Source organism: Mesocricetus auratus, unplaced genomic scaffold (assembly GCF_017639785.1).
Source record: "Mesocricetus auratus isolate SY011 unplaced genomic scaffold, BCM_Maur_2.0 Super-Scaffold_100013, whole genome shotgun sequence".
In the NCBI taxonomy this organism is placed as follows: domain Eukaryota; kingdom Metazoa; phylum Chordata; class Mammalia; order Rodentia; family Cricetidae; genus Mesocricetus; species Mesocricetus auratus.
This window is the reverse complement of record NW_024429196.1, coordinates 30203236-30229929: the sequence shown is the minus strand read 5'-3', so window position 1 is coordinate 30229929 and position 26694 is coordinate 30203236. Positions and strand designations below refer to the sequence as shown.

The following is a 26694-nucleotide window of genomic DNA, read 5'->3' as shown; positions in this document are numbered from 1 at the left end:
CTTACTCACCATTTCCAGGGTTCTGGGATTAAGATGCTGTGAAGAAACCCTGGCAATCTTTCCAAGAATGCCTCTCCTTCCAGACTGAGAACCATGAACTACATGCATTGTGTTTTCTTTCAGGGCCACAGGCCAGATGAGCATTCTCACAAATACCTGCTACCTGCAACTTTGCTAGAGCAGAATGTCTATACCCAGTACAATCCCTTAAATTATTGTTTCCTAAATCCTTCTCCTAGATTCCAAAGAAGCTTATTTTTGGTCTCAAATATTCAAAAGAAAAATAACAGGCAAAAAATACAGACAGTGTTAAAGAAAGACCTTTATAGGAAATATTATTTCAAAGCATCATTAATGTGTAGTGACTTAAAGTGGACTGGTGGGCCCAGCTCTAGCTGAAGTTGAGTTGTTAAGCAGTTCAGATTGAGCAGAAGTATTTTATGTTCAATCAACAGCATCTCTGGTGTCCCCTACATCAGTATCCATATAGAGGGACTTCAAGACTTGGGATACAAGTCATGGTACAGGCTTCCACATTAAAATTCATCAGAAAATGGGTGTTCTGGGTGGCCCTCACCACTAAAATAGAAAAGAAAAATATAAAATGTTAATTCTTGGATTCATTTCTATAGTAGTAAAGGCAGAAATCTATGATGCTATCTTTAGACTTGATCACTTAATTTTCCTGGCTAGCTATAGAACCTACTATTTTTATTTTCACAAGCTTTATGATGAAGGAAATGCTTTTGTAAAGCATAAATGATTTTTTTCAAAATGAATTCCCTAGCAGAAAAATACAGATATTAACACACTCCTTCCTTCTATAGTCAGTCTGCCAGAGCACAGAAGGAAATATTATGCCCCAATAAAAGCAGAAACTGAATATTACATTTAATGAAAGTCTAAGAATAAATCATCACAAAATAATGTGGAGAAAGCAGATTATAAGTATTGATTTCCTTGCCATCTCATGTAACATCATGTGTTACGTTCAGAAAGTCTCTAATAAGATAGATTTCCATGTCTAAGGGTCAAGCTTATCATATAATTTGTAGATCTCTATAGTTTAGCACCATTACAAAATAAACTGATAAAAATATAACTAACTAAAATATCTAATAGGTGTCAAGAATTACTAAATGCTTGCCAGTCGCTAACATGAATTATGTCTCATCTTCATCCTAAAATTTGTTCCATTAAAAATTACTCTATTAGCCATGATAATATATATTCCAGTCTACCCATGTAAAAATTATTGTATTCACTTTCATTGCGAATTAAAATCTTGACAAATAAAAGCTATTATGTATTCCTAGTTTGACTTTATTTTAAATATTTATTACATATCAGAGTAGATAACCATAAAGCAAGAAGAAAAGGGAAATGTTTTAAGATTATCAGTTTCATCAATGATAGAGACTTTTTTCTTAAGTAGTATTTCCTCGATCTTAATTCTCTTTCTGTGTAAACTATTTTCAGTATTCAGATATTAATAATTCAGAAATGAGAAAAATAAAAGTTAAAATAAATGTCTTCATGGCAGCTTTCAAGAAACTAATGAAGTATTGGTTCCTAGAAAAAATCACTAAAAAGGAAAACACATAACCTAAAATAAATTGTGGCATATTGATAAGAGTGACTTACAATGGATCAGGTGCGTATCTTAGATTTCTGTTCATGCCATCTAAGATTTTCATATCTTCTGAAGGCAGCTCAAATTCAAACACCTGTTGAGCAATTAGAAACATTTATGGACACTGCCCATTTGCAATTTTAAAACCCGGGTCAATCACATATTATTCTACAAAGGCAACTTTTTTACATACAAAACTCTTCTTAAAGGTATTAGACATCAAACAAGATACTGTTGAAATATGGTAAAACAGTACACTATATCAAAAGGAGTTGCAGGAGATGAAATGCTGATGTTATTCAAAGACCATAATGATAATTTCCAAACAATCCAGAGTAAATTTCTAAACCCTGCAATTGACATATTTGCACGAATAGCAACAGTTCTTTGCAACACTATTTAAGGCAAGAACAATTCAATTATTACTTTCATCATTTCCAAGAAAGAAAGGATTTGACATGAAGAGGATTTCACTGGCTGCCATTGGGTTGCTTCACATAAAAACAATCTATTTTCTAAATAGATTCTAAATTTCTAAAATAATGGCACAAATAGATCATCAAATCATTGGTTACTTCTCAAAAACTTGTAATAAATAAATAAAGGAAGGGCGTAGGGAGGGATGGAGAGAACGAGGAAGGGAGGAGAAAAATCTTAGTGTCAAAACCTGATACATCTAGTAAAAAGCACTGCGTAGATATTTTTATGTTAAAACTATCAAAAGATTAATCCCAGCACTCGGGAGGCAGAGGCAGGCAGATCTCTGTGAGTTCGAGGCCGGGCTGGACCGATAGCCTCCGAAACAATACAGAGAAACCCTGTCTCGTAAAAACCAAAAAAAAAAAAAAAAAGAAACTATCAAAAGAACAAAGAATACATTATTAAAAGATGATAAAAAACACCACTTCTCTATCAGTAAAGCTAACAGAATATATTAAATGCCCTAATAAAACTGAGAAAGTTATTACTATATTAAAAGGTAACCTAAAATTGAAAATTCTAATTATAGTTATATATTAAAATTCTTAATATTTCAAAACTTCATTTCTTCCTCAATTGATGGACAATTTTAATACCTACCAAAAAGTTAGATATTTGAACATGAAATATTTAAGGTAAATAATAATAAATTATGAAATTTGTATATATATATGTGAATTTTCAGCCCAGAAAATCATCTTTTTATTTTTTAGAACTCTCAGGTCTCCCTGATACTCTCTGCCAAACTCATGGTGTTTTTGTTCAGTTATTACATACATACACACATAAATACAGCCTGCTTGATCTCCTTGGTGTTGTTTGTATGTATATGATTTCCTGTCTGACCTCTTAGTATTGAATAAACAATTAAGGAACTCATCCTAAGGAAGACCAGTTCTTTAGGTCTTAAGCTCTTAAGAATTCCTTAATTGGAGGAGGCTGGGAGTCCAGGGAAGCGGGCGGTTCTTCCAGCAGCATCAGGTAAACAGGCCGGCTTCCCGGCCTGTGCTCCAGTGCCTGCAGATCGCCTGGGACCTGCACAGAGCTCCCAATCCCGGCCGGAGCCAAGCACCCAGACCCCAGGTCTTCTCTCCCACCAACGGGACCAGGAAACCAGAGGACCCAGGGAGACCAGGGGAGTAGCTGTTCTGGATCAAGTACAACAGGACCCAGCATAGGGTCCAGGGGACCAGGTAAGAGGATAAGCGCCCCAGATTCCTGGTCTTCTTCTCCACCCACGGGACCAGCATTCGGACAAGGAATAGAAGAACCACCAGATTATTGGACTTGCTAGCACCCACCAAAAGGGAACTCTGGTCCCCAGACCAGTAAGGGGCTCTTTCTGCCCCCCTAGAAGAAGAGATGGGAAAGAGACAATACAAAAACACAGTCAGCAAAAAAAAAAACCAAATATGACACCGCCAGATTCTAGAGACTCCACACCAGCAAGACCCCAACATTCCAATGCGGACGAAGCAGAAGAGAACGACCTTAAAAGCACTTTCATGAAAATGATAGAGGCCCTAAAAGAGGATATTGGAAAATCCCTCAAAGAAATGGAAGAAAAAACAAACCAAAAAATGCAAGAATTGGAAGAAAAAACAAACCAAAAAAGGCAGAAAATGGAAGAAGAAATGAAGCAAAAAATGCAAGAAATGGAAGAAAAAACAAAGCAAAAAATGCAAGAATTGGAAGAAGAATCATAGCAAAAAAGGCAGGAAATGGAAGAAGAAACAAAGCAAAAAATGCAAGAAATGGTAGAAAAAACAAAGCAAAAAATGAAAAAAATGGAGGAAGAAACAAACCAAAAAAGGCAGGAAATGGAAGAAGAAACAAACCAAAAAATGCAAGAAATGGAAGAAAGAACAAACCAAAAAATTCATAAAAGGCAACAAACGGACGAACAGATAAACAGAAAATTGTAAGAAGCAATGCAAACACTGCAAGGGTTGAAAACTGAAATAGAGCCATTAAAAAAAAACACAATCTGAAGAAAGGCAGAAAATAGAAAGCTGGACAAACAGACAGGCACTACCAATACAAGCATTACCAACAGAATAGAAGAGATGGAAGAGAGAATCTCAAGTGTTGAAGATACGCTAGGAGAAATGGATTTATCAACCAAAGAAAACCTTAAATCCAACAAATCCTTAACACAAAACACCCAGGAAATATGGGACACCATGAAAAGACCAAACCTAAGAATAATAGGTATAGAAGAAGGAGAAGAAATCCAGCTCAAAGGGGCAGAAGGCATATTCAACAAAATCATAGAAGAAAACTTTCCCAACCTTAAGAAAGACATGCCAATGAAGGTACAAGAAGCCTACAGAACACCAAATAGAGTGGACCACAAAAAAAATCCCCTCGCCACATAATAATCAAGACCCCAAACATACAGAATAAAGAAAGAATATTAAGAGCAGCTAAGGAAAAAGGTCAAGTAACATATAAAGGCAGACCTATCAGAATTACACCTGATTTCTCCATGGAAACGCTGAAAGCCAGAAGGTCCTGGATAGATATTCTACCTACACTAAGAGACCACGGATGCCAGCCCAGACTACTGTACCCGGCAAAGCTCTCAATCACTATAGACGGAAAAAACAAGATATTCCATGACAAAACTAGATTCAAGCAATATGTGTCCACTAACCCAGCCCTACAGAAAATTTTGGAAGGAAAACTCCAACCCAAGGAAGCTAACTACAACCAGAAAAACATAAGCATTAGAGAATCTCTCTCTACCAACAGCCAAAAGAACAAAGGGGTGATATTCCACACATAATTCCAACAACAACAACCATTGCAAATCGAAGAAGGATGAGCAATCATTTGTCATTAATATCCCTCAATATTAATGGCCTTAACTCACCCATAAAAAGACACAGACTAGCAGATTGGATTCGAAGACAGAACCCTTCCTTCTGCTGCATACAGGAAACACACCTCACCCTTAAAGACAGACATTACCTGAGAATTAAAGGTTGGGAAAAAATTTTTCAATCGAATGGACCCAAGAAACAAGCAGGGGTAGCAATCCTAATATCTAACAAACTAGACTTTAAAATAAAATCAATCAAAAGAGATGAAGGAGGTCATTACATACCCATCACAGGTGAAACCCACCAAGAGGAAGTGTCTATTCTGAACATCTATGCCCCAAATACAAAGGCTTCCACATTCGTTAAAGAAACATTATTAGAACTTAAATCTCATCTAAAGCCCCACACAGTTATAGTGGGAGATTTCAACACACCACTCTCACCACTAGACAGGAATGCCAAACAGAAACTCAACAAAGAAGCAAAAGGGCTAATAGAAGTAATGACCCAACTGGGATTAACAGATATCTATAGAACATTTCATCCACATAAAAAAGAATATACCTTCTTCTCACCACCACATGGAACCTTCTCAAAAATCGACCACATACTTGGCAACGTATCAAACCTCAGCAGCTACAAAAACATTGGAATAACTCCATGCATCTTATCAGACCACCATGCTTTAAAATTAGAATTCAACAACAACACAAATTGCAGAAAACCTACAATCTCATGGAAATTGAATAATGCTCAACTGCACCATCCCTGGGTCAAAGAGGAAATAAAAAAAGAAATTAAAGACTTCCTCGAATTCAATGAGAATGAAGACACAACATACCCAAACCTATGGGACACTTTGAAAGCAGTGCTACGGGGGAAGTTCATAGCGCTAAATGCTCACATGAAGAAACAGGAGAACAGTTATACCAGAGAATTAACATCACAGCTGAAAGCTCTAGAACACAAAGAAGCACACTCCACCAGGAGGAGTAGACGCCAGGAAATAATCAAATTGAGGGCTGAAATTAATAAAGTAGAAACCAGGAAAACAATACAAAGAATCACCGCAACGAAGAGTTGGTTCTTTGAGAAAATCAACAAGATACACAAACCTTTGTCCAAACTTACCAAACAGCAGAGAGTGAACACGCAAATTAACAAAATTAGAAATGAAAAGGGGGACATAACAACAGACTCTGAGGAAATCCAGAGAATCATTAGGTCATACTTTGAAAACCTGTACTCCACAAAATTCGAAAATTTAAAGGAAATGGATGACTTCCTGGACAGCTATCAATTGCCAAAACTAAATCAAGGACAGATAAGCAATTTAAATAGACCTATAACCCCTATGGAAATAGAAGCTGTCATCAAAAGTCTGCCAACCAAAAAAAGCCCAGGTCCAGATGGCCTCAGTGCAGAATTCTACCAGAAATTCAAAGAACAGCTTATACCAATTCTTCTCAAAGTGTTCCACACAATAGAAGCAGAAGGGTCTTTGCCAAACTCTTTCTATGAGGCTTCAATAACCTTGATCCCCAAGCCACACAAAGATACAACTAAGAAAGAGAACTTCAGACCAATATCCCTCATGAACATTGATGCAAAAATACTCAATAAAATACTGGCAAATCGGATCCAAGAACACATCAAAACAATCATTCACCACGATCAAGTAGGTTTCATCCCAGGAATGCAGGGATGGTTCAACATACGAAAATCCATCAACGTAATCCACCATATAAACAAGCTGAAAAACAAAAATCACATGATCATCTCACTAGATGCTGAAAAAGCCTTTGACAAAATCCAACACCCCTTCATGATAAAGGTCTTGGAGAGATCTGGGATAACAGGGACATACTTAAACATAATAAAAGCTATATACAGTAAACCAACAGCCAACATCAAACTAAATGGACAGAAACTCAACGCAATTCCTCTATAATCAGGAACAAAACAAGGCTGTCCACTCTCTCCATACCTTTTCAACATGGTACTTGAAGTTCTAGCTATTGCCATACGACAACAAAGGGGGATCAAGGAGATACAAATTGGGAAGGAAGAGGTCAAACTTTCACTGTTTGCAGACGATATGATAGTTTACATCAATGACCCAAAGAACTCTACCAGGGAACTCTTACAGCTGATTAACACCTTCAGCAAAGTGGCAGGCTACAAGATCAAATCAAGAAAATCAGTAGCCCTACTATATACAGATGATAAAAGGGCTGAAAGAGAAATCAGAGAAACATCACCCTTTACAATTGCCACAAACAACATAAAATACCTTGGGGTAACGCTAACCAAACAAGTGAAAGACCTGTATCGTAAGAACTTTGAATCTTTAAAGAAAGAAATTAAAGAAGCCCTCAGAAAATGGAAAGATCTCCCATGCTCTTGGATAGGTAGGATCAATGTAGTAAAAATGGCAATCCTGCCAAAAGCAATCTACAGATTCAATGCAATTCCCATTAAAATCCCAGCACAGTTCTTCACAGACCTTGAAAGAACAATAATCAATTTTGTATGGAAAAACAAAAGACCCAGGATAGCCAAAACAACCCTGTTCAACAAGGCAACGTCCGGAGGCATCACCATCCCTGACCTCAAGCTCTATTATAGAGCTATAGTCTGAAAACAGCTTGGTATTGGCACAAAAATAGACAGGTAGACCAATGGAATCGAATTGAAAACCCGGGTATTAACCCACACATGTACGAACATCTGATCTTTGACAAAGAAGCTAAAAATATACAATGGAATAAAGAAAGCATCTTCAACAAATGGTGCTGGCATAATTGGAGACTGGCATGTAGAAGAATGCAGATCGATCCATGTCAATCGCCATGCACAAAACTTAAGTCCAAATGGATCAAAGACCTCAACATAAATCCAGCCACACTGAACCTCTTAGAAGAGAAGGGTGGTACCCTTGAACGAATTGGTACAGGAGACAGCTTCCTGAACATAACACCAGTAGCACAGGCAGTAAGATCAACAATTAATAAATGGGACCTACTGAAACCGAGAAGCTTCTGTAAGGCAAAGGACACAGTCAGCAAGACAAAAAGGCAGCCCACAGAATGGGAAAAAATATTCGCTAATCCCACATCTGACAGAGGGTTGATCTCCAAAATTTACAAAGAACTCAAGAAGCAAGTCTCCAAAACACCAAAGGACCCTATTAAAAAGTGGGCTGCAGAACTAAATAGAGAGTTTTCAATAGAGGAGTCTAAAATGGCTGAGAGGCACTTGAGAAAGTGCTCAACATCCTTAGCCATCCGGGAAATGCAAATCAAAACAACTCTCAGATACCATCTCACCCCTGTCAGAATGGCTAAAATCAAAAACACCAATGACAATTTATGCTGGAGAGGATGTGGTGAAAGGGGGGCACTCCTCCATTGCTGGTGGGAGTGCCAACTGGTTCAGCCACTTTGGAAATCAGTGTGGAGATTCCTCAGAAAAATGGGAATAAACCTACCACAAGACCTAGCAACTCCACTCTTAGGCATATATCCAAAAGATGCCCATTCATACAACAAAGATGTCTGTTCCACTATGTTCATAGCAGCTTTATTTGTAATTGCCAGAACATGGAAGCAACCTAGATGTCCCTCACCTGAAGAGTGGATAGTGAAAATGTGGTACATCTACACAATGGAGTACTATTCAGCAGAAAAAAATAATGGAATCATGAGATTCGTAGGCAAATGGATGACACTAGAAGAAACCATCCTGAGTGAGGTAACCCAGTCACAAAAAGAGAAACATGGCATGTACTCTCTCATATATGGATTTTAGACATAGATCTGGGGAGTGCCAGCTTACAATCCTATGGCCAGAGAGTCTGGGAAACAGAAACTTTATTTAGTGGCTGATCGAAGAAGAGGCAGACTCCCTTGGTTAAGTACTGAGCTGAACTCAAGAAAGCCAGTAACAGAGAGGGAGGACTGATGATCAAAGGGATTAAGACTGGGCTGATCCAACCCCCAGAAACAGCTGACCAGACAAAGGTTAACTCTTGAATCCCAGGCATTAGCCTGGGAAGCCAGCATGGGACTGATCAAGACCCCCTGAATCTGGGTGTCAGTGAAGAGGCCTAGGGATTCTATTGAGCCTTGGGCAGCAGATCAGTACCCATCCCAAGTATACACACGGACTTTGGACTCCCATAGAACAATGTGAGGTGCACTCTCACCCTGAACTCTTGGGAAAGGGTCTAGGCCCTGCCCTATATGAAATGACACACTATGGACACCCCCATGGAGGGCCTCACCCTCCCTGGAGAAATGAGGGGATAACAGGGGGGGGGAGGGCACGGGAGGAAGGGAGGAAATGGGAGAGGGACCTGGAACTGACTTGTGAAGCAACCTTGATTCTTATCTAAATTTAAACTGGAAAATAAAATTTAAAAAAAAAGAATTCCTTAATTGTCTGTATGTCTTTGTTATGCTCCCTTATGAGATTTCTGCCTTACATGTAGTTGTGTCTATTGTCATTGCCCTTATCCAAATCTTGTTTAAGCACTCATTTACTTGAGGTAATTTGTCATACTTTTGAATAGAAGAATGTAGATCAAAATAATTATCATTTTGTTCAGCAAGACTGATATTCCAATATAACTTGAAAATGGATGACCATAAGTAAGACGAAGAGAATCCATGAATAAAATTATTCTTCATGACAACAGCTATAGCCACTTAGAAAATTATTTAAGTGTTCTTTAAATTTTTATTTTACATAATTTCAAATACTATATTTCAGTCTGAGTTTGGGAAACATACTGCAATGCTTTTGAAAAAAATATGGCATATTATGTTCTATTGGCAATGAGGAAAAGGACATGATATTAAACCACAAATTAAAGGAATGAAGATACACAATAAAAGAAAAACTTTTGCTTATGAAATTAAACACACAGAGAGAAAGAGAATGACAACAGCAGAATACAGGATATGTAGATGTATTTGAATTTGCAAGGTAATTAATGCGAAGATATAAATGCTACAAATTAAATACAACTTGTATTTCTTATCTTCACACTCCATGCAAATCTGAATCTACTACTACTAAAAGGGGGTATCCATATTATCACTCCTTTAATTTTTTTTAATTTTAAATAGCTTGTTTTACATGTCAATCCCAGTTCCCTCTCCCTCCCCTCCTCCCACACTCCCCTTCCCCCCCACCCTCCCACCCTATTGCCAAATCCTTCCACATAGGGGATATCTAGAGCCTGTCATTTCACTCAGGGTAGGGTCCAGGCACTCCCCTAAGAATCCAGGCTGAGAGAGCATCCCTCTTTGTGCTATAGGCACACGAAGACTGTTTGTATATCAGGGATAGACACTGATCCACAGCTCAGGGCCCCATAGGTTGCCCAGGCCTTCTTGCTGACACTCACATTTGGGGGTCCAGATCAGTCCCATGCTGGCCTCCCCACTGTCAGTCTGGGGTCCAAGAGCTCTCCCCTGTTCAGATCAGCTGTCTCTGCTGGTTTTACCAGCCCATTCTTTGCCAATTTGCTCATCACTCCACTCTCTCTGTCACTGGGTTTCTTGGGTTCAGTTCAGTGATTAATTGTGTGTTTGCCTCTGCTTCCATCAGTCACAGGATGAAGGCTCCCGGATGATTATAGACATCAAGTTCATTATCAGGAATGGGCATTCGAGGTGGTCTCTCCACTATTGCTTAGCTTGCCGATTGGTGTTATCCCTTTAGATCACTCGAGGTCGCTCTGGTGCCTAATCTGTATTCGATCCTATGATTCCCTCTTCCCTCTATTCTACCCCCATCCCCACTCCTTTAATTTTAACTGTTTCTATCCTTTTTCTATTTCCATGTCTGTGTTTCATGCTTGCATATGTAGGGGCATGTGTGTGTGTGTGTGTGTGTGTGTGTGTGTGTGTGAGTGTGTGTGTGTGTGAGAGAGAGAGAGAGACAGAGAGATACAGAGACAGAGACAGAGAGATACAGAGACAGAGAGACAGAGAGGGAGACATGAGAGAGAGAGAGAGATGTGGAAGCCTGAAGTTCTTGTCAATGAAAATAGAAGATCACCAACATAGGTAAGTCTTCAAGAAAAGAATATGCACTTAGCCAGTAAAGCAACTCAAAAGAAGTAAGTACATCCATATTAAAATACATGACCATGATGCTGATGTTGACTCAGTGGTTTAGACACCAGCTGCTCTTACAGAGCATGTTAGAATCCCAGGATGCACAAGACAGCTCCCTATCATCCACAACCCCAGTTCCAAGGCATGTGATATCCTTTTCTGGCCTCTGAAGGCAACAGGCATGTACATAGTGCACAGATATGTATGCAGCCAAAACATCTATACACCTAAGCAAAATGAATACACATAAATAAAATATGTGGAAGTCGAATACAAATAAAGGCACAAAAATTTATCATATGAGAATATCTACTCTTAAACTCTCATTTCATCAAACAATGAAGAGATCTTGCAACGGTGTTTACAGTACATGCTAACTTAATTCTGAATCCTAAGTTTCTGTATTTCCTTTAAATCTAATTCTATCAAGATAAGTTGTTGATTATGTTATAGAGTAGAAGAAAATATTTCTGAATGTAACTGAGATCTTATATGAATAGGGAATACTAGGGAGACTGTCTCAGCAAAAATATCCTCTGAGAGATTTCAAAGAAGAAAATAGAAGAGAGGTGTGTAAGAAGATGTGTAAGAAGAGAGATGATACATAGCAGTCTTATGCCCACTGCCTCCCTGGTTACCTGTAAGTTCTCTTTTATCTCATTCTCTTTGTAACTCTGGGCGAGGACCACAATCCCACGTTGAAGATGGTAACGAAGAGAAATCTGGGCCGGACTTCGCTTGTGCTTTTTTGCCACTTCACAAAGAACTGGATCATTTAAGAGAACCGGGGAATTTGGGTCCACCCTAGAAATAAGGACAGATGTCTTTAGCTTCAAAAGCTGAGAATTTGTAGGAGGTTCTAAAACCAGGAGTCTTCTAAGGAGTCCTTGGACCAGCTACATTTCCATCATGGAGATTTCCTCAAAAATACAAATAATTCTCTCTCTGGGAAAGTTCAAATTGAGCTTCTGAAACCTGAGTTTATAGTATTGAGAAGACTTCACCAGCACTTGTATTTGAAGTAAACTTCCTACTGTCCTTACCATCGCTTAGGTCGCTGAGATCCAAGAGCGCAGTAGGCAACTAGAACAATGTCCTTTGACATGCAGTAGTTTAACAGCTTGCTTTGGTTCAGGTAAAGATGGCATTCCACCTACAGACAGACAAACACAAAGGTATCTGATTATATGAGAGGCTAAGGTTTATTTAAAAGAGAAGCATTAAAGGTAAGTAACTGAAAAATAAAATGTAACATACTTAGATTATCAATTTAATTTAATCTGTATCACTAATCTCACATCTATATTACTAATAAGACTCACAAAAATCTTGTGGAAAACTAACTCAATGAAATAAATCTTGATGTTCAAATTCTAATTGGCATTACGAAGTGAAAACACTTTTGGCTTGAAATATTTCCAGAAATTATTGGGAAATTTAAATACAGACAGGTTCAGATTCTGTAAGAAATTATTGTTAATCTCTCTAAATATAAGTCCAACAATGACTGATAACATCTTCATTCTTGGGAGATACTTTCTGAGTTCCCTGAAGGTGAACACTGAAAGAAACAACTTTGAACAAGTTCTTAAGAATGTTGCAGAAGCCGGGCAGTGGTGGCACACGCCTTTAATCCCAGCACTCGGGAGGCAGAGGCAGGCAGATCTCTGTGAATTCGAGGTCGGGCAGGACCGGCAGCCTCCAAAACAATACAGAGAAACCCTGTCTGGTAAAAAACCAAAAAAAAAAAAGAATGTTGCAGAAATAGAGCCAGTGAGATGGTTCATTGGGTTCAGATGCTTGCTGCCAAGCCAGACCTGAGTTTGCTCCATGAACCTCACAAGTCATCTCCTGTAGTACTCCGTATATGCACCATAAAACACACACACACACACACACACACACACACACACACACACACACACACTCTTGCATGCATATACTCATGCACATACACAACACACATCCACACACATGTAAATGTAACTTTAGAAATTTCTGAAAATATTACATATATGTGGAGATATACACTATAAAGAATATATTTGTGCCACTATTTATAGACATAGGATAGGAAACAGAAATATTCTGCATCAGCCTATCAATTATTCAGGATGTTTGATAAAAACTATGATAATATTTTTTTGAGAAAATTAATATCAAATCTACATGTATAATTAATATTTAGTTGCAAAGTCACAATTTTATGATATTATGTGAAAACTTAATAACCTAAAACTGTATTATCTGTTAGCAGAAAGCTGCTAATAGCAGACTAGTTCACAATAGCTAAGTTAGGGAACCAACAGCTGCCAACAATGGAGGAAACGATACAGCATATATGATTTCCAAGTACAAAGGAAATTTTCAGTTATAAAAACATATAAAGTTGCTGGGCATTGGTGGCACAAACCTTTAATCCCAGCACTCAGAAGGCAGAGGCAGGCAGATCTCTGTGAGTCTACAAGAGCTAATTCGAGGACAGCCACCAAAACCACAGAGAAACCCTGTTTCTAAAAACAAAAAAAATGTATAAAGTTAAGCTTTGCAGAAAATTAATGCATTGGAGGTAATCAAAATAAATTGCAGATGGACAAGTACCTCACCTTTTCCCTCATTTCTGAGACCTAGACTTTGTGGATACATGAAATCCTTCATGTACCGATGACTTCAAAGTAGAGAGAAACTGACTGGGAAACAAAGGAGGGGTGGAGATGTGAGGTTCTACTTCTTCCTTCAGGTGGCTGTCTGCATTGGTCCATGAGGATGGAGGGAGCAGAAGTGGGGGAACAGGTTTAGAAAAACTGGGTATGATGGAGACAGACTTTGGTGAATCAGTTCAACTTTATTTCAGAATATAAAGAACATGTAGGATTGAGGAACCTGTGGAGAAACCCTAATTTATATTATGTGGCATTTTTCTATCACAAGGCTTCATATGTCACAGTAGGGTCCTATGGCAGAGCTCCTAGCACAAGTCTTCTGGCAGGAATCTGTGCCAAGGGTCAAACTAAAGATAAATCAGGCATCTGTCTTAGAGACGGCTTTCAGGTAAGGTCTGTCCTTTGAACACAGGGACATTCTCCAGATAAAGGCAGATACAGAGCAGGAAGTTTTTCTGAGTAGGGAGTCTCCATGTGCCAAGCTTGTGGAAAAGGCTTCCAGTTCATGATAGACTACAACTTCTGACCAGCCAGCAAGGCCTTCCAACAAATAGTTTGGTGAAGTGGTGGTGAGGCCTATGCCAGGCAATGCTTCTGTTATTTGCAGCACACTGCCCTATTCTAGTGACTCAGTAGGATGCTGTTTTATTCTGAACTATAGTGAAACACTTTAACTGCCTGCCAATTTATTCTTCACTACCATAGTAGCCCATTCACTACAGTTCCTATCCAAAGGTCATTGCTACATGGTTAGAATGTGTTAAACTGTAACAGAGAACATAGGACCACTCACAGAATATATGCATTTAAATTTCTTATAGGATATGAAGAAAAAAGAAAAGCTCACCAATGTTTTTCAGCACAGAATTAGTTGTATGTTCTGCATGCAATATCTGAGTGTGGATTTTATCCAACATTAATCACCATAATTAAGTAATCAATAAAATTTGTATGATTTTTGAATTTCAAGGTTATGCTACTGCAGCTATGTTTCTGTTTCAAGACCCTAAGACCAAACATGCAAAGAGAAGTGAATAACTCCTTTACTTCAGAAGCTGCCATGCCTACTCATCTCTCTCACTTTAATTCTCTCCATTGCCTGCTCATTGCATGTTGTTATGGACTTCTCCCTATAAATCAGTTCATTTGCCATCACCTTCGCTAGTTGGTATCTTACATTTTTCTCCAACTCATTTAAGTCTACTTTGGTTCTGAAATACTTCTGATGACATCTTCTTCCTGGACTACTTCAAATTTACACATGCTACACCAGTTAGGCACTATGGTATGGCCTCATTTTCACAAAATCTAATAGTTCAAAATTTGAATTTTAGAATCTCCAAGTGTTCTTTGCTACATTGACACTGCTCTTAGAATCTTCTCTTCCAGAAAATAAGATGAACTGAGTAAGGGGAAGATGTACTGGAGGCATCAGAACAGAAATAAGGAAATGTATATGATATGAAGACTAGTGCGAGGGTTCTCACCTGGTTGCAGACAGGCTTGTACTTAAGCCCAGGTTTATTCAGGATTTTCTCCAACTGCCTGCTATTAAAGTTGGACACCCCAATGGACTTGACCAATCCTGCATCCTTACACTTCTCCATGACCTATAAATGGAAGAGTTGTGAACAGCCATATTTAGATGGAAACAAATACAACATGGAACAGTTAAGAGTGTATCATCTATCTCTGTACATATATCTCAGTGGCATATGGCTTGGCAGTGAGTGAAAGACCCTGAGTCTGATTATTATCACAGTAAAACTAAAAAATGCACTAGGAAGACACTTCCCAAATTATCACTAAAGTTGAGTATGAAGAAACCAAAAGAGTGAAGATAAAAGAGGAAAAAAGTGACAGCATGAAGGAATGATTCTGTCTAAAGAAAACCTGAGAAACAGAGATTTCACACTACATATGCTTGCAAAATGCATTAATTCCTGTTGTCCTCAGTGTCTCTTCATTTCCCTTTATTGTGCTGTAGTAATGTATGAGCCCCCTTCACTCCAGTAACACACCCATATAAGCATAATGAATTTCTATACCCAGAGTCATATGCCCCATTTTCTCAAGCATGGCCTGATTTCCCTCTCTCATCTCCTCCATTGAAACTCTTTCAACTCCTCACCTCCCATGTGGCACAGATATCCACAGTGTCCAATAATGGTTTCCCATGTTCGTCTACTGGAAACAGATCCTCCCCTGGCTGGAATAGAAACAGTCTTCACAATGATCTTTATTAACATGAGAATCTCATAGGAATAGCTAGAAATGGAATAATAAATGTGTATTAAGTGAGGTAACATTCTACATACTTACATTTACAAAGTGATTTGTATGTGGATTTATAAGGAAATTCTTGAATTAGTCTCCCATATGAATTAAATATGTTTATATATAGTTTTACATATTATTATTATTGTTGTACAATTTTCTCATAGATGTCCCTATAGTCTCTTAGTTGATATCCATTATTTTGTCATTTATTCTTCATATTCCTGGTGAGATATTTTTCTTTCACTGAGAAATTCAGTAGGCATACAACCTGATAAAGGATTTCATCCTGACACAGGCCAGTTAGTGGTCATTTACTGTCTGGATATATTTGAGTAAAAAGAAACTATGTCTACTAAAGGCGTTAATCAAGTTTATATGCAAAGCTAACTTTGATGGTGGAAAAGTCAAAGATGCTCTAAGGAGGTAATAGCGAGAAGGCTTAAACTGTCTCAATATCACAAGAAAAAATGCTGGAATAAAATCCAAATATCTCCTAATGCAATATAAGGAATGCATAAGCAGTGACAGTTTTGAAGATTATTTATTGAATCACTAATTCTAGCAATTTCTTGGGCTTCTCATTTTATGGCCATTTGTATAATCTGCTTTGAATAGACTATGCAACACAATAATAAGGTTTACAGAAAAATATAATAGAACTTTGTCTTGATCACCCAGAAAAATGATTACCATGTCCTTGTCATAGTTGATGAAGCCTGATCATTCAAATTGCTTACCTTCATTGGCACTGGGTAATGAATAATATAGAGGTCAACATAATCCAGTTGAAGGTTTTTCAGTGATTTTTCCAAGTTAGATTGAACCAGCTCTGGTCTAAGGAAAGTACGCCAAAGCTATTTGTATGAAAGAATGGAAGTAATCCTGAATTAGTAAATTATTCAAATATGGAGGTTTTATTTTACCCAATGCTGATACATTTATACTATATAGAAACTTATAATCATAAGACATGACATTCCCTTTCTTCTGTGGCTTCCACTAATCTGACTTACACATATGAATATGATCATAAGTTTGTTTTCAATCCTTCAAAAACAAAAGAAAATTTCTCAAATAATAAAACTATTATCTACTACTAATAATATTCAGTCTCTGAATTACATCTCACAGAGATTACAAGCAATTGTTAATCTAATTATTTCATCCATACTTACCATTATAGCAGTAGTATCCATTTGTTTATATCATTGAATAGAAGCAACAGATGCCATTTTAATGGGATGGACACTAATAAATATACTTTAACTACCCTTTAATATGAAAGTTCTCTTTTTTCTGCTCTTCTATATTTAAAGGCAAAAGTCAGTATTTTGATTATAACAGATGTTACAAAGCTATCAAGGAGACACAGAAAGCCACAATTTCATAGTGTCACCTGAATTCACATCCCATGTTAAAATACACTAGTTTTAATTGAGACTCAGAAAGATAGAGTGATGCTTGTAGATATTATAACCTTTTTCTGTTTTTATGCTGGAACTCATCTACAAGTTATACATAAATAAAAATTGTACCAGTATGTATACTTTATCAAATAATAAATAAACCATCAAATAAGTTGCTAACTTATATCACATTTCAATTCATCTGTATGCCTGAGCACTACACACACAATACCTTTGTAGTGACAAATATGTCTTCTCTCTTCACAAGACCAGCTGCAATCTTGCTTCGAATAGCCTGCCCTACATCCTTTTCTGTTTGATACACATAAGCAGTATCGATATGGCGGAACCCAGCCTGGATAGCTAAATTTATAGCCTCCAGTGGCTTATTTTCAGGAACCTAAGAAGGAACCAAAAGCAGTATTTAAAGACACATAACAGAAGTAGTTCAAGTAGATCTAAAGGACAGTTCTTTACAAAAGGAGGAATTCTACATTCCTATGTCATCTACACGCCACTTTACTATATAAAACGAGGCTGAAATTTCACCTCCTGTAAAGAGTATCCACAAGCAGTAACTGTGAGATCACCCAGTTAGAGATGATTTCAGCAGTCTAAATTTTTCTCATATCTTAGATTAGTTGAGCATTTGGGGTGATAGGTCCCAACTTAGTTTCACTGGGGCCCTCCTGGAAAATAAATAAAATTTCACATCCCATAACTTCATCATACCCTTGCAGCCATGGTCAAACATTTGCACCAGAGGACCTCAAATAGACCTCAGATTCAATCAATCTGGAAGGGTTTACAGAACAGAGCATATAGGAATAGTCCTGTTGCAATTTATATAGCATGATCACAAGTACAATGAACACAGGAGAAAGGTTCTTGTTACAAAACAGAGAAGAAATACAATTTCATTCAGCATCATGAGTCTTGCCCCAGTGAAAACTTTTAGGAAATAATGATTTCTTTTCTGCATTAAATTGTGACAATATTTGAGAAATATCATCTCTATAGAAAGTTGTTTGCTCCTCATTTTGTAAGGAATATTTTTCATGTTGGGTTATAAGGCCTTAAAAACAAAATTTACTGTTTAGTGAAAATACAACCTGAATTATAGTTAAGATTATTGTCTATTGTGCCAGCCTTGAATAATGCTGTGAACTTTCTTGTGTTAAAGGATAGAGAATCATGTCAAACTACTTTCTCATTTATTTTAAAAGCATTAGAGCCAGACATGCTTCACACACCTTTATCCCCAGCATTTCTGTAGCAGAGGCAAGAGGATATCTGAATTCAAGGTCTGTCTGGTCTAGATAACAAATTCAAGGCCCAGGGTTACACAGTAAGACCCTGTGTAAAGCCAATTTTTTTAAAAGAAAAAGATCAAAAGGAATTCTTTTTATGACACAGCTATAGTAAGTGAAATGGTGGCTCTTAGCATTGAGCCCTGAAGCCTGCCCTGCTTTTTGAGCTACAGGGCTACTCAGGCTGTGGTTTCTGGAGTGATCTTGACACTTGCCTTCTCTTTCTTTTTTACACTGCTTTTGTTACTAATTTTATGTCAAAATGTTTGCCTGCATGTATGTCTGTGCATCACACCCGTGCAGTGCCTATGGAGGACAGAAAAGGCAGTCTCATCACCAGCACTGGAGTGGTTGTGAACTGCCATGTGACTGCTGGAAACAAAATCCGGGTCCCTGAAAGAATAACAGATGCCCTTCAACCACTGACCATCTCTCCAGCCCCCTTGCCTTCTCTTCTTTTTGCCTCTTTATCCTACCAAGTAAATAAGCCCATATTTTTCACTTTTGTGCTTTGGATATTGCTGACAAGGTAAGTTGTATTCCGGGAAGTATGGCTATTTGGCACTCCATAAATATCTTTGTGAGTCTTAGAGATAAAAATACATGCATTTAATATATAAAAATAATTCACATATCTTAAAATTTCAGGATCTAAAAAAGATTTCAAAATATGAAATTCCTTCCTGGTTTGTAAATTGCCCTTTTTGGTCACTTCATTTCAGAGAACTCTCTGGATTACTTTTCTATATACCTAATGGACATGAGCAAAGATCATCATTTCACAAAATTTTCACTAATGTTGTAGTGTCCACTCAGTACCCAGTTATTAGGGGTACACTGGATGTTTTCTTTAACTCAAGTGCAGCATTTACTGTGAAATACTGACTACTCCCCAAAACAGAGCTGCAGAAGTCTCTGGACATTTGTCTTAGGTTTTTCATCTCTGTAAACATTCAACATGATGACTTCTTTAAGTCTTGCATTTTTAATATTGAGGAAATACCCTAAATATAGAGCCGAAAAGGTGAATCTCCAATCCATTTAGTCAGCTTTAAATCAAGGAAGCTGACAATGTTCAGGACTGGTGACTTTGATCTCTTCTACAAAGCCAAGAAACACTGAAGCAATTATATAATCAGACACTGACTCAGAGCAAAACCAAACTATCTTCTTGTACACAGAATAGCTCTAATCTAGAGAAAGAGATCCAGGTGAGTTCTGCAGTCACTTGGGAAGTGTGTGACTTGACAGCTTTATCTTTTGCACCCTCCCTTAGTCTATTTTATTTTGAGTCCGCCAACACAGCACCACTGTTCTTACCTCTTCAGGTTTATATGTGCCAAAGCCCAGGGCTGGAATGTAGTGACCATCGTTTAGCTTCACGAGTTGCTGCTTGGAACTCATTGCTTATCACTCTTCTGACTTCAGAGGTCCTGTTTCTCCTGCAGCCTTTGTGGAACAGTGATTATATAGAGGCCATACATCAACTTCTTGGCTAATGGATAACCATAGGCACACCCCTCCCTAATTGCTAACCGGTGTTACTGTCTGGTTAATGATTAAACAATACTTCTGCCTGTATAATGGTTAACCAGTGATATTACTTGTCTAACAGTTATCAGTTAACCAATAGGAAAAGGAATTTAAAGTATTACTTCACATTTCATTTGGTACTATATATATCATATATATATATATGATAACTCTGTAGTGAATCATAGTTTGTTTTATTAAAATTTTTCCATATACTAAGCTATTGCAAAATGTTACATGAACAATTGCTGATTGTTTCTGCATAGAAACCTGTTCCCTTGTGGTTATGAGATGTCTCAAGTCTCCCCTAGTCTCAAGCTCAGTAGCACTCTTAGTTCTTGGGCTCTGAAAAGACTTCAAATACAGCACAGCAATTGAGCTAGAAGGCTAGCACTGAATTTTAGGAAACAAGGAAACAAGAATAGACTTCAAATTAATAGCTGGGCAACAGAGGCCTTGATTCTTACAGACACATTCTCCTCTCTCTTTTATTCTCACCTACATCTATCTCAATGTGGACATTTTCAGGAAAGGAGATTGCATTTCTTAGATTTTATCCCAAATTCAATCTAACAAGTGGGAAATGGAGTTTAAATAATCCCAGCGTTAACAAGAAAAAGGGTAACAGCACTTGGCACACACCCCCATGTGAGGAAATTCCTGAGACCAGTTTGAGCTTATCTACATAGAATTAGCCACTCCTGCCTGCTGTTCTTTATGTCCTATTTGGGAGTCCTCACACTGGCTTTGTGCGAGTGAACACTACCAAATACTGTTACATCCTATTTCATGTACCTACACCATCTAAGAAACCTACTAAGGGTCCTAAATTTCCCCAATTAAAATGACCACTACTGTGTGTGGTACAATAATTATAAGTGTGCAGTGATGGCTTATATACATTGGGGTTAACAAACAGTTGACTAATTGAACTGAAGACCTACTCAACAGTGGGTGAAACAGTCCTGGTACTGAAAACCTATCCAATTACCCATGACCAGTGAAATCATGGAATTGGGGGGAGAACCTATTACCATTCAATTATCAAACCATAATAATCTCTAGCTACATTGTAAATATTTGCCCTTATGTTCAAAGATAAGTGTAATCCTCTCTCTTCATCAAGGAAGCTTCTCTTTGCAAAAGGCATGCACCATTACAGAAAATCACAATTAATGAAAATGTACATTTGTGGAGTCCAGTCCCAACTGATACATCTACAACACAACTGCTGTACCTAAGATTAAGGGATCAACTATTGCTGTCTATATCCTGATTTGGTGAGACCAATGGTCAGCTAACCTCCTGCTCAACATTGGCATCTTGAAATCTTTCAGGGACAAGGGAAATGTCTCATCTGGCTATTTCTTTATGGGTGAAGGCATTATCATAAGGAACATCCAGGTGAGGGATCACATATTCCTCCTAGGAAAGAAGTTCAGGGACTATTTAAAACAAAAAAGTGATTTATTCTGGTTATAGGTTAGCATCATTTGTTCACCATCAGCTAAAGTTTTGGGATGTGGAGTCTTGAAGGTATCAATTGTACCAGGATGCCAAGTTAACAAGAACCAAAGACACAAGACAAAAATCAAACCATGAGCAAAATGTTGTAGGAGACTGTTCTTATAAGAAAAGTATTTTTTTTACTTCAAAGTTCTAAGGAAAACTTGTCTCATTTGGTCCAGCGTAAGTTATGATGTATCTGGATCTTATCCAGGATACGTCTGTAGGAGTGAACCCCACAAAGCTATCCGACCATGAGTGCAGGGACAAGTAAATTAGCACAGATAGAGATAAAAGGAAGCGAAAGGAAAAAGGACCTCCTCTTTTGGAAGCCAGCCAAGCTTCTAAGTCCTAGCTTGTGTGACTCTCTCTCTCTGGTAAATAAATATATTATATCCCCTATAGCATCGGCTATCATCCTTATACATGGAGCAATATTTTTTCATAATTATTTGAAAAGTAAACTGTTAGATTCTGAAACAAATTTGATTACTCATTAGAGGAGTAGGGACTGAAAATGTTCAACATCATAGGAATGAAAGGCTCACCAGGGTCACACCTGTTTACATGTGTTAGAAGAGAATATGGAAATAGTTTTATGAGAGTCAAGAAAGGATTTATCTGGTGAGGCCAGAGGTAGGAGTGAATGTGTCATTAGGACACCTCCCATAAGGATAGTTTCACTATCAGGAGCTATGGAGCATGGTCCATATTTTTGCTTATCTGACCCTTACGAAGAAGTCTGTCTTATGAGGGGAAAGCACAAATGGCTCATTGATTTATTGCTTCATTGTGGTTCCTTTGTTTCTCATTCTGAATCTTTCTGAAAAGTAAAGTTTTATTCTGGGCTATGAATGTAGTTATTAATCCTTTGCAGTTTGACAACCTTTTGAATATTATCCCTTTTATACTGGCCAAAACTAGTCATCTGAATGACTATACATGTGTGGGGACACAGGCATTTCCTGGCTAAACTAGGTCAAAATAGTTATCCTGATGGGGGAATCCACAGACACCTTACCTAAGCTTGAGGGAGCAAATGGACATGAGCCAACAGTTAGGGAGCCTCCATGGGACCGACCTAGGCATGTATGTGACAGATGTGTAGCTTGTTCTCTTTGTAAGGCTGCTAACACTAAGATCAGGACCTGTCTTTGCCACTTAGCTGGCTTTTGGGAATCTTTTCCCCATGCTGGGTTATCTTGCCCAGCCTTGACGCAAGTAGAACTGGGTCCTTCCTCATGTGCCATGCTTTGTTCAAGCCCATGAGAGGCATGGCCTTTTCTTAATAGAGACAGAGGAAGAATTGAAGGGAAATAGGGTAGATGGGAAACAAGGATAGGGGGGCGACTGGGAGGAGAAGGAGAGGGGAAACTGAGGCTGATATGTAAAATAAAACATTTAAATTTAAAACGTTGGGTTAAATCTTAGGGACTTTCAATTTTTTTTCATTTTCCTCTACCGAGTGTGCCATCTGATGGAATGGGTGAGATTCTTGCTGACCACATGGCTTACCACAGAAGCATTGACAACGTTCTCTTTTCTCTGACTATATTTAGGTAATATGTGCTGCTTAGAGTTCAGCATTTGGAATTCTAAGGCCTCTCCATTTAAGATGACAGGTGACTTACCAGAGTAGCAAAACATTTAGAAGAGTTCCCTTTTTCCTTGTGTTCTAGCTGACTTTGAAAGGTAAGAGGCAAAATACTGGCTATCCTAGACCTACCATTCTCATTGGCTAAGCCTTCAAACTTTGGCTTTAAACACCCACATGGTGTGCAGTAAGAGATGACATATTTTAGCTCTAACTTTTCTGTCACACTCAAAGTTTAGACAAGAACAGATTTTTTAAACAAATTAGGCAAAAATATAATTATCTTGATTAAACATGAACATTTCTCTAACCCAGCCCTTGTAAATGATGCAAACCATATATTTTACACTGGGTTAAACACTGAATTCTCACCTTAGAAACTGTAATAACCTTTACTTATCATATGCATGCTCTCTGAATCTCTCCTCCACAAAACTTTGTGACTGGCACCCTCCTTGGTAGTCTTCCATTCTTAATTACTGATCCCTTTCTGTCTAATTCCCTTCCTTAGCTTGAAACGGAGTAACATAACCAAATATACTAACTTACTCAAAGGGAACTAAATACAAATTATTTTGTAGTTTAGGGTAATCAGTTCACATATTTTTAAATTGTAAGATTCTTGTCTGTTGTAAGTCCTAGGAAGACTTAATCTCTGCTTGTATAATTTAAATTTTTCTTATACATATTTTTTTCTTGATCTCATATGATTATAGGAGTTTTGAATGTTACATTCTGTCAAGGCCTGGCCCTGATAGGAGCTTCCACAGACATTGAAAAGTGATCTATCAAGCAAGAAAAGTTATGAAAGAAAATGCACAAAGAGCCAAAACCATTTGTATGCTAACCTTGCAGTTGCAGTTTGGCAGCCAAAAATTGTTGTTCTAGTGAAAGATAGTGAGAGATTGCAAATGGTTACTTCTTCATGGAGGAACAAGGGAGGAAACAGAGACTATGTCCTAGTAGACAGGAGATTTGCTTAGGGTGACACCAGGCTGCACCTAGGATACTTATCCTACTTCTAACAGGCAACGCTTTGCCCAGACATTGGAAATGTGCACTGACAAGTACCAGAAAACAGGCCTTTCTCCCTCAGAGTGGTCACCTCTCTAATTCATAAATAAGGAAAAGCTTTTACAGATGGGACACAATGTTGAAGGGCTACCACACATTTTCAAATTTCCAATTATTTAATGATCTCCTTTTGACAATGAGACCAGATTGTACTAAATTTCATTCCCCACAGAATTTTTGCATCACTATCAAGTCTGAAGGGCAAAAGCAGACGAGCTCACATGAAAAAGTACAGAAAATTGAGATCTAATTTGCAGTTTTAGCAGAAGTTGGAGTTATGCTTTACTGATACACATATGGACAAAGAAATCCCCCCATTTTTTCTTTTTGACCTGAAAAGTAGATCAAGCAGGAGTACAGTGGTGTAATTAGCACGAAAATCTGAAATTTAAGGGATCTCATTGCAGTTTTCAATCCTAAGGAGCATGTCAATAGCTGTAGTATGGAATCTTGATTTAGGCTCCCATGCAAAGATCAAGTCTTTCCACTCCAAGCTCATAGTAAAGTCAGGCATCATTGCAAAAGAAAACATGAAGCTTCCTTTTGAAAACATCTGGGTTAAAATTGTCCCAGTTTTTTTTAGGATGCAGCCCAGGATGGGAGCATTTAATGACATGAAGATGGGCCTGACTCCCCATCTACAAACAGAGGGAGCATAAACCAGAAAGGCAAGCAGAATCTCATATGAGGAGACCCTCTGTCTACTCAGGCTATCCCCCAACCATGGTTGGATGTGCACACTTTCCTATGGATTTTCTAGCCTTCAGGGGACAGTCCTGTATCCCTTTAGGTGTAACCAGGGACTCTTCCTCTTGAGATGGAAGTGACCAGTCTCTGGGTCATCCTTGCCAGATGCCCACCATTCTCAGCTTTATCCCTCTATGCTTACATTGTCCTCCCAGTCATTCACCAAGCCAATTCTATCTTATGCTGTATAATCAAGGAGATTCTCCCAGATAATTGTGGCCCCATTATCAATGAAACCTGGAGTTTGAACTAGCTTGTTTCCTGAAAATAGTTTGTATCCCTCATCAAACAGAATCAAAGAAAATCTCTGCTTTTTTAGGGATAAAGAGTTCATATAGTATCTTTGAAGAATACATACAATCTGGGAGCATGATTCAGTGGCATAGTTCATATTTCATATATGCAGAACCCTGGGCCCAATCCCTATTACTGCAAAAAGAAAGAAAACATTTTCTTTGGTCTATGAGGTGGCTTGGCCTATAAAGGGACTTTCTGTGCAAGTCTGAAGATGTGACTTAATGCCTCAGAGCTTGCACAAGGTGGAAATAGAAAACCAATATGTAGAACTGTCTTTTGACTTCACTGTGCATGCCATACCATATGTGACCCCAAAACATTATGCACATGCAAATGCACACAACAACAACAACAAAATAATAATAATAATAATTTAGACAAAATATTTTTAGAAAACAACCCAAAGAATCCAAGCAAAAAGGGCAAGGATTCCCCCTATAAGGGATAAGGACAGTTAAGGGTCAAACCCTGTCAAAAAATCTTCATATTTTTCCAAAGCAATACCAAGGTTCCATAATACAAGAAGGCTGTTTGGTTAAAAAGACATCCAGTTCTGCAGCCCTCAGAACAAAGATCCTCTAGATTCATTCCTAAAGTCTTGCAACTTCCCCAGATAGCCAAGCGTCACATTAGAATAACCAGCTCAGGGGACTCCAGTGTCTTTCCAGGACATGTGAGAGGAAGCAAAGGGGTTTTGTCTGGTCAAAGCTGTAGGAAAAGGAGGAAGGCACGGTCCTGGGCCATTCCAAGTTTTCATTAAGAAGAAACAATCCACAGACCACTACCCTTAGGTCTTCAGGTCAAACAAAACACTGAAACGAACAGACTGGGTGACAGTGGCAACAAAACAAGGGGTACAAGTAGTGATGTCGAAGAGGGGTGGAGAGAGAAGAGCAGTTTAAGCTTAAGGATTCTAATATCAGAAAAAGCAACAAGAGGGAAATTTTTCAGTGCCCTTTTGAGAAATGAAAGAATCGAGAAGATGCAGGTTGCAAACAGAAGCAGAGTCAGTGCCTCTGGTGAGCTAGGGATGAGAATACCTCACTGTTCCCTTAGAGAAAGAGAATAGACCTGTGTTGAGCACCAAATGTCCTTCGAGGGGTCTCCAGCTGCCCCTGGTCTCAACTCCAGCTTCAGTCTTGCTTCTCTGCATTCCAAAGTGAAGAATGCACAACAGGGAGAGCAGCCAAGAGTTTCGTTTTCAAAAACAAGGAAGAA

At 38.2% G+C, this 26694-nt stretch overlaps 1 protein-coding gene across 2 annotated transcripts; it reads right to left on the bottom strand.

Annotated features, from left to right (window-relative positions):
- Nucleotides 1–309: 309 nt before the first annotated feature.
- Nucleotides 310–26694, bottom strand: LOC101839380 (aldo-keto reductase family 1 member C13). Of its 2 annotated transcripts, XM_040755563.1 has the most exons (10): nucleotides 26548–26693; nucleotides 20046–20174; nucleotides 17648–17815; nucleotides 16747–16863; nucleotides 15861–15938; nucleotides 15217–15339; nucleotides 12110–12219; nucleotides 11705–11870; nucleotides 1645–1727; nucleotides 310–579 (listed from the first exon to the last, which is right to left on the bottom strand). In XM_040755563.1, exons 2-10 carry the CDS (start codon nucleotides 20127–20129, stop codon nucleotides 537–539), a joined length of 972 nt encoding a protein of 323 aa, XP_040611497.1. In that variant the 5' UTR covers nucleotides 20130–20174; nucleotides 26548–26693; the 3' UTR covers nucleotides 310–536. The 2 variants fall into 2 exon arrangements, with proteins under 2 accessions (XP_040611497.1, XP_040611498.1); XM_040755564.1 differs by lacking the exon at nucleotides 15217–15339 and having other exon boundaries at nucleotides 26548–26694.